The sequence below is a fragment of the Hippocampus comes genome, unplaced genomic scaffold (assembly GCF_001891065.2).
Source record: "Hippocampus comes isolate QL1 unplaced genomic scaffold, H_comes_QL1_v1.1 scaffold9, whole genome shotgun sequence".
Classification (NCBI taxonomy): domain Eukaryota; kingdom Metazoa; phylum Chordata; class Actinopteri; order Syngnathiformes; family Syngnathidae; genus Hippocampus; species Hippocampus comes.
In genome coordinates this window covers 3,303,991-3,317,033 of record NW_017805275.1, presented here as the reverse complement: position 1 = coordinate 3,317,033, position 13,043 = coordinate 3,303,991, and the positions used below count along the sequence as shown (strand labels likewise).

Genomic DNA, 13,043 nt, shown 5'->3' with positions numbered 1-13,043 from the left:
TTTTCTGCAGCAACGGCGACTAAAACAAAATTACGAAGTAGACTGGACACACTTGAGGTGTCATTGTCTCCTATTACCCCGAGATGGGACCGTCTGGTTGCAGAAAATCAAGCTCGGGGCTGTGGTGAGTCGTCATTGTCATGCACTTTGAATTTGCGTTGTATCGTATTTTGAAGGCATTAAACATTACCATAGCGATCGGAGTGTTGCGGCCAGATTAGACGCTCCTTGTGTTTATTATTATATTTCGAAAACACCACAGTTTCCATGCAGCTCATACCATATTATTTTGTTGTATTATTTCCGCCACACCTTAAATGCCGGTCCCTGAAAATATTGTCTGACATAAACCGGTCCGTGGGGCAAAAAAGGTTGGGGACCCCTGGTCTATCGCACAGAAAGTAATCGTGTAGTACCATCCCGTACCGCTAGGGAGCAGCAACAGCTAGCCAATTGCCTTGTGTTTAGACGAGAGACAAGCGAATTTGTGACGCATGAATGCAGGACGACGGTGAAATAATAAATATGAAAGATGAGAAAATACTTTTTTCTTTGTGTTCATTTGATTCCAATTCAAGCTGTTATAATGTCATTCTTCAATGCTAAAAACGATTATAGTAACAATATAACACATTCATTATTCAAATAAGTGGTTTTTTTTCACATTTTCAGCGAGTGGTGTGCCGCGAGATTTTTTCAATGAAAGAAGTGTGCCTTGGCTTAAAAAAGTTTGCAAAACACTGCCTCAGATGACACTGAGAGCAGTGCTATTGCGGCCAGCAGTAGCGTTGTTGAAACCGTTGGTTCATTTTGAGAAAATATCTTTTCTTCTCCTCCGTGACAAGTGTGCTGGTCCCCCCCCTTTCCTGATTCAGCCCAACATGTGCGCAGTAAGATTGAATAGTTCATTGCACAAGGACAGAGGAAAACTCAAAAAGCATATTGATGGGTTTTCAAGCATAATATTTTAAGACTAAGACAATAATTGCTTTAAATCTTAGAAAACGTTATTAATCAGTTTTGCTGGGACATGAGTGTGGCACTTGCCTATTTTCCTCATGCTGAGTCCCTGTATGGCGCAGTGTGACAAAGATCTGTTCTTGACCTCGAAATATGATGTCGTGGACCGTCGTAACCACTCTGTCAAGTGAGTTACATAATTTAATTAAAATGCCTTGATCATTTTCGACATTTTGAAATTATTGCAGTCCATCAGTTCAGCAGCCTTTTGTGTTGCAGGCCTCCTACAGAGTGAAAAATGTCCTCCCCCCACCCCCCCCTCTCTCTCATCCTACTACAGCAGATCACCTCTCTTGAGCTAAGCAAGTTATATTAAGCGCAGTTTATATAATCTTTTTTAAATGTCGAGTTAGCGACCTGGTGAGTCAGCTTTTGCTATTCGTATTACATCCTGCGTCATTCTTCTACATAATGCCATGTATGAATCCATGAAACAATTCCCAGTGTCTCTTTTTTTTTTTTTTTTTTTTTTAAAGCAAACAGGCATCCATCTCAGTTGAGGCCCCTCACTGTGAAAGCAGGAGAGTCCAAGATAAGCATCCCAGGCTAAATCTCAAAAAGCCACATTAGTTCCAAACGCCTCTGGTGCGCCCTTGTACATTTCGCAATAAAGCACTTGTCCTCGGCTTTTATTGGCAAGCTATGGTGCTGCTTTTTAAGCCCTCCGAGGCAGCGGTAGACGTCTGGACCCTCGGGTGCAGTCCAAGCATTTTGATTTCTGTTCGCTTCGGTCCAGACTGCTGTAATCAGAAAATCCTCTTAACTTTTGGGGATGTTTTTTTTTTCTAAACAACAAATTTCTGTTTCATTCAGTCGAAGATGTTCAGATTTAACCCCAGAAAGCAGATGAGAGTCACTCTCTCTGGAAAGATCAAATGAAAGCTGGCTTTTGAATGCTTTTATGTGTAAAAAAAACAAAAACATGAACCTTCATCATGCAGCGGAGTTTTGCTAAGGAGAATACAACATATCATTTTAAAGCAGGGCAGTGTCATTGCATTAGAAAGATACAGAAATATCAATGTCGTGTTTTAGGGCTGAACAATTATTCCAAGTAATCATTCAATTATTCAAGTAATTGACCAACTATATAAATCTGGTAGGAAAGAGGAATTACCATCTATTTGTAACAATGTCATTTTCATAAGTAGAGCCACTTTTCACAAAATAGTTTCAAATCTTGGTACCAAACATTAGTCCTTGTTGATACCGAACTTCCGCGTGCAGCTTTTCTGCCTGAATCCGGAAAAGCTTCCTCGGACCGAAGTCAGTCCCTTCTGAATCCTTTGGTTATTGTCAAAGCTGTACACCGATAGTAGAATAACAACAACATTCCCCATGATAATCATGTGCTTATATACAGATTCACATTTAGGAAGACTTCTGCTGTACAATGTAGCAGGTGCTTGTTTCTTCTGTTGGTTTTGGACGGTTACTTTATGATTATCAAAATACACAGGCTGTGATTTAAAAACAGAAATATTCACAATTTTATTTATTCATTCATTCATTTATTTATTTTACGCCGGCATTTTACCTCTGCCAAAGCATATATGGGCCAGAATGCCGCCAAACTTACTCTACTCAAACACAATTTCCTCAATTAAACAGTGGATAATGCATTAGTTTCAATCACAAAATCCCAGACTGTGTGCAGGAGGTGCACAGGTATCCAAAAAAAGTGTACAGTGTGGGTTTATTGATTGGTAATTACAATCATGGTTGAAACTAAAAGTTCTAACTCTTGGTCCCAGCCCGCCTTGTCGTCCGTGTTATGTTCAAATTTCGGAGGATTCGATCCTATCTATCCACGGCAAACCCGGGGATGGACTGTCCTCTTGTTTTTCCGCGTCGCTCTTCAGCTCTTGGTCTTCCCTTTCCAAAGTGCCATCTCTGCTCCTTCCTCCCTGCTCTCGAATGGCTCGAAGCTGGTTCACCTCCTTCTCCAGCTCTGCGTTGCGGTGGTACATCTCTAAATAGCTGGCCTGCAGCTCCTTCTGGTAGCGGATGACCTTGTCCTTCTCTTTCTGCCATGTCCGCCTCTCCTCCTCGAAAGCCGCGGCCTGGGCCTCACTCTGGCGCCGCTCCAATAGTAGCTCGGCGCGCAGACGCTCTTCGGTCGGGCCCGCACACACTCCTACGAGCAAAAGATGGTACGAATGTATCATCGGCGGTCCAGTGGAGCTGTCTGATCCTGACCTGCTTTCATTAATGAGGTACTAACCTCTTTTTTTGTCCCAAAAATAACGAAGTGGTTTATGATCGTCGTTATTCCTCCTAGACACTATATGGAGTAAAGTATTCACACACACGTTTAGCTTTGGAAAAGGCCCTTGAATGGCCCCGACACTGAAAAAAAAACGTCTTGTATTTTTTTGGGGCCCAAAACATTAAGTCCGAAAAAAGAAAAATTTGCGGAGTTGTTTTTTCGTAAATCTTTAAGTTGGGGAAGAATAGTTCGGTCAACTATTTCTTTGTTGTGAAATGTGAGACAGCCAACTTGCACAACAGAAAAACTTCGAAAAAAAATTTGGAATTGGCCAATTTAAAAATTTATTGAGGATTGTTGCCTTCAAATTGAAATTTTGAAATCGCCAAACTTTTTTTTAATATCTTCTTGTTTTGTTTTGTTTTTTTTTTTTTGTTTTTTTTTTTTAGTATTTTAAACTGGGAACAGTTTAAAATGTGTTCCTTTTCTGATGTACAAAGTAAGAAAACAAGGTCCATTCAGACAGGATTAGATAGCTTTGCTGTGGAAATACTTGCACCAAAACCTGACCTAAATCCCATCAACACCTTTGCAGCGGACTAGAATGGAGTTTGCGAGAAATGTCTGCAGACATGCCAAAATATTGTACAAAATCTGATATATTGTCCAATGTCTCAGAAGAGATTATCAGGTATATTGCAAGAAATTATGCAATTTCACTTCATTGGTCCAAAAATTAACTAATTACAGTAATGCCTCCTCCATCGCAGGGGCTACGTTCCAGACCCTCCCTGCAATAAACAAAATTCTTGATATGGAAATACCCTTTTTAAATACTCTTCAGGGATGTTTTTTGAGCAGTTATGGCATTCATATTTTTTTCAAAGGTCTTTACACACTTTTAAAATAATACAAACACATTTAAATACATTTGGGAGCAAAAGTGGAAGAGCAATGGATAACAGAACTGCGTAACAGTGTGTACCGATCCCTCAACATCGCCCATTTTTTTCCATACAATTAACTTATCATCTCACAATTTAAAGTACATCAATAATGATAAAAAGCAGGATTAGAGCAGATGGCATTCAATATTTTTTGCACCACAAACTAGGCTGTGGTGACGTCCAGTACTTCCTCTTTCATTGTTCTTTCAAACGCACACGGTCTCAAACGAAATAAGTATGCCTCTGTTTAGTGGACGAAAGTGGAATAGCAACCAACATAAACGCATGTTAGACCAAAACAGTTATCGACTGTTTAAAAAAAAAAAAAAGATACAAAAAGGAGAAATATGCAATTTATCAGGACGGTGAACCTGGAACCTGCCAGGAAGAGGGTTTACTGTAATGTATCTTCATTCATTTAGCTATGCCGGCCACATATAGTGATGAGCAGAACAATGCTCTTCCACCAGATGGCAGAAGGTAAGATAAACCAGTGTACTCACCTGTTGCCATTCATACAGAATAAATAATAGCTTGGCATTCAACTATTACTATTCAACATGCCCAGACTTAACGCTGAATAAATCGAGACAATCTGATCAGCATTTTAATATTCATATTTTCTGTGGCATTTTTTGTTTTGTTGTGTGCCGTAATTTTTTTTCCGATGTAAAATAGATCAAAAGGTTGGCAACCACTGAGCTAACCATCGAATTATCACTTAATTCCTGTCAATTCTCATTTATCATGTCAAGTCCCATTCAGAATTTGGAAGCATTTCAAATGTGTTTAATTGAGCCCCAAACGCTACCTGTTGTACTTTCGTCTCCTTTTCCGTGGTCGCTGGTGCCGCGAGAGGGTCTTCTGTGACACTGGGAGCTGTGCAGGATGAGCTTCAGCGCATCTACTTGGCTGTCCCTGTCGCGAAGCTCCAGCCGAGTCTCTCTGAGCTGCGTCTTCAACTGGAAGATCTCGCTTAGCTTCTGGGTCACCTCGGCTTGAGAGTCTCGAAACTGCTGCTTGAGCAAGGAGATCTCTCCGGACTTCTGGCAAACCTTTGAGGAACAAAAGGCATAGATGAGTCCCAGCAACATTGAATTCACTTTAAAGCGAGCGCTTCTCCCAGTCATAAAGTGTAGCCCACCTCCCACTGTGTCTCCTCCAGGGTGGGACTTCTTGGCTTGCCCTTGGCCTCGCCCTCCTGGCTTCTTTTCAGAGCCTCGAGCTCTTCTTGCAGTTGGGTTTTCTCTTGCTGGGCCTTGAAGAGCTGCAGCTGGAAACCACGCTGGGATCGCTGGGCATGCTGGGAAACCTGTCGCAGCTTTGCAGCGTAGAGGCGCTTCAGTTCCTCCACTTCCTTCTCCCACAGACGTTGTTTGCCCTCAAACACCTACACGCAAGGAGAACGTGAGGCACAGGCCTCCAACAAGACGGACGATACTGATTCGTGATCCAGAAGAGAGATTGACCTGAGCGATGGCGCCCTCGCTCTCGTCCAGGTTTCTTCTCATCTGCTTCAGCTCGTGTTCTTTCTCCACCAGCCGCTCCTCCAGATCCCGCACCTTTGAGAGGGTCATGTTATGCGCGTGGACCAAGGTTATTAGAGTTCAGGAAAAATAACAAAAATTAAATATTTAAAAATATTGTCATTAATGGAAAAAAAATGCTGAAAAAAAGAATTAACTGAAACTACATCTTTTGTTTATAAAACTAACTATAATGACAGCAAAAATGTTTATGTATTCGATGATAATAAACCATGAACTTTCATGGTTTATTTCTGTGTACATCCATCATGAATGGCATGTTACTTTAAAAAAAATAATTTGTTTGAGATACAACTGACTTTTTCCAAAAAGTAATTGATTTACTAATTATTGCCTTTTACAAGCAGTTAGTGTTACTCAGCAAATCAATTATGCCACACACACACACACACACACACACACACACACACACACACACACACACACACACACACCCACACACGCATATACACACACACACACACACACACACACCGCGGCATGTTTTAATTATATTCTCTCCGATTATCCTCACCACTTCCTCTACCGACATGGAGAGGGTCCAGTCATAAGGAGGTGGTGCTTCTCCTCCGTACGGAACCAGGCGGCTGAGTGTTGCCATGCTGCGACACGCCATTTCCCCCATGGTCCCACCTCCCGACCCAACAGCTTTGGCGCCCAGCGAGTTGCGGTCCAGGGAGCCGATAGTATTGATGTGGCCCATAGATGCACTAGAAAGGCCATACAAATGTCGTTTTCAAGCAGCGATGAAGAAATGAGAACAATTGATTAGAGGCTGGGAAGTGACACAGACCTGATTTGAGCCAGGTTTGGGCGAAAGGGGGGCCGATACGGCGGCAGGCTACTCATGGAGTTGTGGCCCGAGTCTGACAGATTGTCATCCTCCTGGCTCGCCCCTCGCGCGGAGGAATGAACCTACACACCAATAAGAATGCCGTCTCAATGCAATGCCAGACAATGTCCAAATTGTTGATTAGCTTCGCTTTGGGCCATTTTTTATGATGCAGAAACTTGACTGGGGAGTGATGCGTTTTCTCAGGCCCTTACAATTAAGCAAGAATCTGGCAATTGACTTTCAGTGATGTAGAATCATAATCTCGATTTTTTTTAACGTTTTTACCCGCAACTTCTTTGGCTGCCTACTGTATTTTGAAAAACACATGGCTTAAAAAAAATTGTGGGTTCAATCATAAACAGCACACTCACACCTAGGGACAATTTAGAGTGTTCAATCAGCCTGCCATGCATGTTTTTGGAATGTGGGAGGAAACCAGAGTACCCGGAGAAAACCCACGCACGCCCGGGGAGAACGTGCAAACTCCACACAGGGAGGCCGGAGCTGGAATTGAACCTCTGCACTGTGAGGTCGACACGCTAACCACTGGACCGTCGAGCCATTCTAGTTCTGGTTTGTTTTCAGACTCGGAAAGAGATTTAGCAAAATGAACACATTTTCTTCCGCTGAACTGGGATCAAGTGAAGATTTTGTGAATGATAACGGAAGAGATCATTCCGTACCTTGTCGTTACCGGCGCTGGAGCCTCCGTGACGAGAAGGCGAGGATGAGGAAGATGAGCTGGAGAGAGTTTTGGAGAGATGGGCGTAGGCTCTGTGCAGCCCATTAGATATGCCGTGGTCTACGTCTTCTGACTTGGAAGATGGATACAGGTTCTGCATGGAACTGAAGTTTTTGGGAGTGACGGGTTTGAAGGCAGATGACCTAAAGCGGGCCTGGGGGAAACAAGAACATTCAAGAGACTTTAGGAAATCACATGCGCGGATGCTGGCCTTTCAAACTAAATCACACCAAAAAAAAGATCAATATTATTTCGCCTTGAGCAAGACATACAAAGGAATAGTTGTTATGATTGCATTATTGTCAGTGTTTTATGTTGTGTTCTGTTGAATGAATATTATTTGATGTTAAATAAATGTTCTGTAAAGCTCTGCAGCTGTAGTGAAAGCACGATATAAATAAAGTCGTCTTGTATTGCATTGAGACTTCCCAGCACGACTGATTGAATGCCAGTTTGCGAGATTTTGTTGCAAGCAATGAATCCAAGCACAGTGAGTCTCCGAAATGGACGCTTGAATGACCACTGACATGTTGCGGGCGTGTTGAAGGATGCATCCAGAGCGGTATAAATATGATACTTGATCCATTTAGCACAACCTTGGCAGCTGGCCACTGGCTGGATGTCAATATAAAACACCCACATTGGCTGCTTGGAAGTTATTATTGTGTTCCTAGGCCGTATCTAAATCACATTATGATCTACCCCCTACATGGTGCTTCGATTACTTATCTGCTATTATATGGACAAGGCAGAAGTATAGAGACGCCATTTTTAATCAGTCATTAATCAATCAGGGTTTACATCCCAAGATTTTAACTCCTCTCGATTCCAAAGATTAGGGCTTCACTCACAAAATTGTTGGGTAAAAAAAAAAAACAAAACAATTATGTGTCAAAAAGGGACCGACTGTCACATGGGTCCCCTTGAGCCTACTTTTAGGGTTATTCATTTCGTTAGGACGAGAAAGTTTCTCATCTTAACAAAAAATCTCTTCTGCTAGATGAAAAACATCTTTCTCCCGTGCGCTAGCTTATTTACCTGCATGAGCTAGCTTCCTGTAAACGATTTTTTGAACCTGCCTCCAGCGCAACGAGAAAATGGCGGCAGAAGAGGACACTCTTTCCTCAAAACAAGGACTATAACAAATAGTGTTCTCGACCAACTAAAAGAAGATAAGGTGAGGATCATTGTTTCTAATTAGGAGAACGTTTTCTCGTTTAGACTAAAAAATTTTCTCGTCTCGTCTGAACAAGAATCTTTTTTTTTTTCCTCCATGTCACTTTTAGGCCTCCGTAGATTTTTGACCCAAGTGATTTTTAGAGCACCATAATCAATGTTATTAGACAGTGCACTCAAATAAACATTTACCTTTTCGTATTTTCCACTACTTGGTAGTGAGTTCTTGCTCAAATCAATCTCTGTGCCATCTTTGTTGAAGACTTTGGCATACAGGTTTTCTTTTTTATGTCCACCGATAGAGGCCATGATGTCATTCTTGGAGCCACCGCTCTGGTTTGCTTTGGGCTCTTTTCTGTTTGGGAACACAATAAATCAACCACGGAATGTGACAACAGCCTGGGAATGGAACTCGTGGTGTCACCCACCTGGTGATGTTGAGGTAGTTGAGGAGCTCCCTCTGGGTGAAGCCCTTCTTCACGAGGCTGTTGGACGGTTTGGGCCTCACCTGGGGAACGGCCTGGTTGACTTTAGTAGGAGACACGTCGGGCTTCTCCACCAGACTGCCTACACTTCCCATGTTGCGGCGGGGCGAAAAGGACGGGCTTTGAAATTTTTTACCAGGACGAGGAAGTGTCTGAACCGAGGCCGCCATCGGGGACACGGCTCACAAGGGAGGAAAGGTGCTCTGGAAAGAGAGAAAACATATTGCATGGGATAAATGTGACAAGATTTACACTTCCTGTCTTGACATTTTAAATGCTACATGCTCACTTTAGTTTATTTTCCCTCCCTCACTTTTTCTCCGCTCTACTTTTTGCCCCATTCTATTACCCTGAACGTATGTCATCAGCTGTGGTCCTCATGTGTGCGCAAACAGCAGTCTCAGAACCCAGCTAAACCCACACACGCATGCATACGCACGAGCCCAGCCTCATTTCCCATCAGACAACAATGCATGCAAAAATTACACATTGGCGAAAAGAACAAACATCCGACAGCTCCGCAGTTGTTCCAGAAGTGGTTTTAACCATCACGCGTTCACGTCTGGCCTTCCCGGCAGCAAATAGCAGGCGGCATAGGAGGCTGATGTTTATCCGGAGGTCGGGCAGCATATGTCAAATCGCAAGCCTGTTGCGTAACTCTGATCCAACGAGGTTACAAGTGCAGAGCTCGTAGGGAGGGGGGGGGGGGGGTATGTTTTGCTGAGCCTTATGGCCAATTCAATCTGGTGCTTATTTTGCTTGCAAATGGCCTGCATCCCACGAAAGTCACGTGTCCAACGTACTCTTGACAAAATGGATGCTGTGTGCAGTACTCTTGTTAAGGTAAGTTCTACCGACAGGCATATGTCTATCTAACTGGCTATCTATGGCAGGTAAACAGAACAAATATTCCCTGAGACTGACTGAAGAAGTGTCTCCATCTACCATGTGAAATTGGTGTAGAGCTATTGCTGCACAAAGATAAACCTTGGATATTTGTAGAGGTGCAACGATTAATCGACAATTAATCGATCAAATGAATCGACAATTATTTTGATCATCGATTAACTGTTTCGAGGGTTAATTGAAATTTGTCTAAATCCTTGGAACTTTAGCCTCTCAACAGTAAATGTTCTCCGATTTCTGTAGTCCTCAGTGAAAGCAGATTGATGTGTTGTTTCCCCCTCCCCTTTCAAAATAAGACAAGTGAAAACATCTTGTTTTACTTTGGATAACAGTGGTCGACATTTTTGATGATTTTCTTAAATTGTATGGACCAAACTAGTCATTAAAACATGATTAATCAATGTATCATTCATTCGTTTCCCAAAACAACACGGAAGCTAAAAAAAAAAAAAACTTTTTTGATCATATTTGTTCCAAACACCAAAATAATTAAAAAGATGAATAACAACTCTTTTTCCGATTTTTGATTTTAGACACAAATGTAAAATGGGAAAAACACCACAGGGCGATTCGAATATTTCATGTACTATAGCTACCACAAGTTGTGTCACCTGGAAAGAAAGTTGAACTGGAAGAGAGCTTTTTCATATGACTCACGGGAACTTCATTCATTTCTATTGAGAGATGGGCTTAAGCACACTTTAAAACATTCTAACTTGCTGCAGATCGAAGTGATTTTCATGTGGTTTGTTTTGTTGCAAATGTCAGAAATGTGGCTACAATACAAAATAAAAAGATCAGTGTGCATTGAATCAAAAATCGGGCCTTTTACGGAAACAGTAAGTGCAGCAGATTGGGAGACTGCGAAAAGACTCATTGATAGTGCACATTTTCCTTTTAGAACAGACGACAAGTAACCAAGAAGTCTGTCCAGTCAATGTAATTTGACATGTTGATAAATCATTAACTGCATTTTTTTTTTCTCTTTACCCTTGCTCCCACCCTCACATTACGCCCTCTAAGATGACCTCATTGAGGTTGTCTAGTGATTTCAGCAAGCCCAGAAGCCATAAAACATTTGAAAGGCCACAAAAGCAGCAGTATTCCTATGAAGATGAGTATTTGCTCTTGGTGCAACATACATTTCCTCTAGACTGGATGCAAATCCGTTAGTTATAAGGCTCATACTGTCAAACAAGACTCTTCTTAATTTGAATTTAGAGTCTGCATTGAAAACGTCTTCAGGGACAACATGCAACAGCAACGTTTTGAAACCAGCGACCCTCAAAACTCTGCGGCAGATCTGCTGACAACCATATTAACATGTTAACTGATAATATCAATGTACTGGCAAATAAAATTTTAAAAATAAAACCTTATTATAATATCATGTGAAGTTTTGGAATATCCTACAATGGCTGGTATAATTTGGCGTGACCTAATTGGAACCTCAGATACTTGAGCCCCCGCACTGCCTACCTCTTTATGCTCACCTTCCAAACAGTCTGGATATGCATTGGCATGTCTCACTTTGAATACATCATGAAGTGCTTTACACAGCTGCCCTCGGCAGATTGAGCCATTACACAAATTGTTCAAATAGGGAGAGAGAAGAGGAGCGCTCAAGCAACTTGGGGGTACTTTACTCAGGCCACTCAGCCAGGTTCAGACGAAAGCTGTTCATGTTTTTATTCACGCAGCTACCATGTAAAACTTTGCACTAAATCAACCAGCTAGTAAGCCAATCCAACACAGACTACGATAAAAGGTGCTGAAAATATACACAAACACAGGCAGTTGCTTCAAGACCGAGATTTCCAGGGCACCCCAAACATATAATAAGACTTGACTTTGTTTGTTTTTTTTTTTTTTTATCGATTTTTTGGGGGGGTATTGAAAGCATTTTAAAAAAATTATTTAAGTCTCAATTCCCATGCTTAAAAACAAATCACAATGCTTAATCTATCACGACTGTTGAGAGCTGTCTCCCCCATCCTTGCCATGGCCCATTCCATCTTCTTACAGCTTAATTTAAAGAGGGGGTTCACAATAGAAAAAAACAAGACAAAACACTTGTTTTAGTAAGAAAAAAAAATATGGATAACTTGACAGTAGTGCATGGTGAATATCATCTGTGAAACAGAATCAGCCATCACTGGCCCTAGCTTGCGCCTTCAGGTTTCAGTCATTTGTCGTGCACTGGCGGGCACGCTCGTTCGACCGCGCGCTGACCGGTTATCTTCTCGCTTGACTTTTTAAGCACCTGGTTTGTAATGGAGTGTTACTATCACGCTCCATTTAATTAGTATAGATGTCCCGATCACATTCTTTTGCATCCAAGTCTGTTTTGTTTTTACAGTATCTTGTATGTCACTGGCTTCGTAGGATGTATCAAGCCCAAAATACTGCAAGCTGATCGATACTCGACAGGAACAGCAGCATCCACTTTGTTTCCCATCATTACCTTTCAGTTTATTGGCCTAAACAAACCAGACGACAACATTTACAGCTGCAAGCTAGCCCTGACTACTCCGTCTCATCCCCATCTCTTGATTGATGTATGCTTCTCGCTTAAGGGCAGAAAGCTTTTCCACTCTGTGATAACTTTTTTTTATGTATTCTTTTGCACATTTTTTTCCACGTGACAACTTTCTTGCACTGTGTCCAGATCATGACTGCACTCGTGTCAAACATTGTGCATGTCATTCTAAAAGTGGAAACACTCCATGTTTTCATTGTCAACGTTTTAATATCGGGCAGTTTACCTTTTATGTGTTACATTATATTCATACTGTACATGTGGGTGTATGACAAGAATTTCAAAATGCTAAGGAGGCAATTGATTCCTGTTTTAGGATGCCAACAGATGAATTCATACGCATTCCATTATTTTCCAAGGGATTTTTTTTTTCCTGCGGACAAGTTGGAGATTGTGAGTTGGGAAGAACAATTTTCAAATACTGCATGTTTTTCCCCCTCCTATATCGCAATTGTGATTGAATATTTGCTTATTTTTTTCAAGGTCGCCTTCCCCCGTATTTCAAATGAATCAGAATTACAATAAGAGATGATAAGAGATTTTTTTTCTCAAACTGAAAAACTATTGGTCAGTGTGTTGGTGTTAGTTTTACAAATTATTGACGAAACTACCCTCCAACTGGCTGGCCACCAGTTTA

The 13,043-nt window shown here is 41.7% G+C and overlaps 1 protein-coding gene across 5 annotated transcripts in view; it reads right to left on the bottom strand.

The window, feature by feature from the left end:
• Positions 1 to 1,903: 1,903 nt before the first annotated feature.
• n4bp3 (NEDD4 binding protein 3) overlaps positions 1,904 to 13,043 on the bottom strand; it is a 25,694-nt gene continuing 14,554 nt past the window's right edge. For 4 of the 5 annotated variants that reach the window (XM_019869723.1, XM_019869726.1, XM_019869722.1 and 1 more), the window contains exons 2-10: positions 8,905 to 9,164; positions 8,669 to 8,831; positions 7,242 to 7,457; positions 6,517 to 6,638; positions 6,238 to 6,433; positions 5,646 to 5,738; positions 5,321 to 5,566; positions 4,988 to 5,231; positions 1,904 to 3,157 (exon numbers count right to left, since the gene is read on the bottom strand). In XM_019869723.1, the coding sequence (XP_019725282.1) occupies positions 2,799 to 3,157; positions 4,988 to 5,231; positions 5,321 to 5,566; positions 5,646 to 5,738; positions 6,238 to 6,433; positions 6,517 to 6,638; positions 7,242 to 7,457; positions 8,669 to 8,831; positions 8,905 to 9,131 (1,866 nt within the window). In that variant the 5' untranslated portion in view covers positions 9,132 to 9,164 and the 3' untranslated portion in view covers positions 1,904 to 2,798. The remainder of the gene's footprint in view (positions 3,158 to 4,987; positions 5,232 to 5,320; positions 5,567 to 5,645; positions 5,739 to 6,237; positions 6,434 to 6,516; positions 6,639 to 7,241; positions 7,458 to 8,668; positions 8,832 to 8,904; positions 9,165 to 13,043) is intronic. The other variant, XM_019869727.1, reaches the window with a different exon arrangement.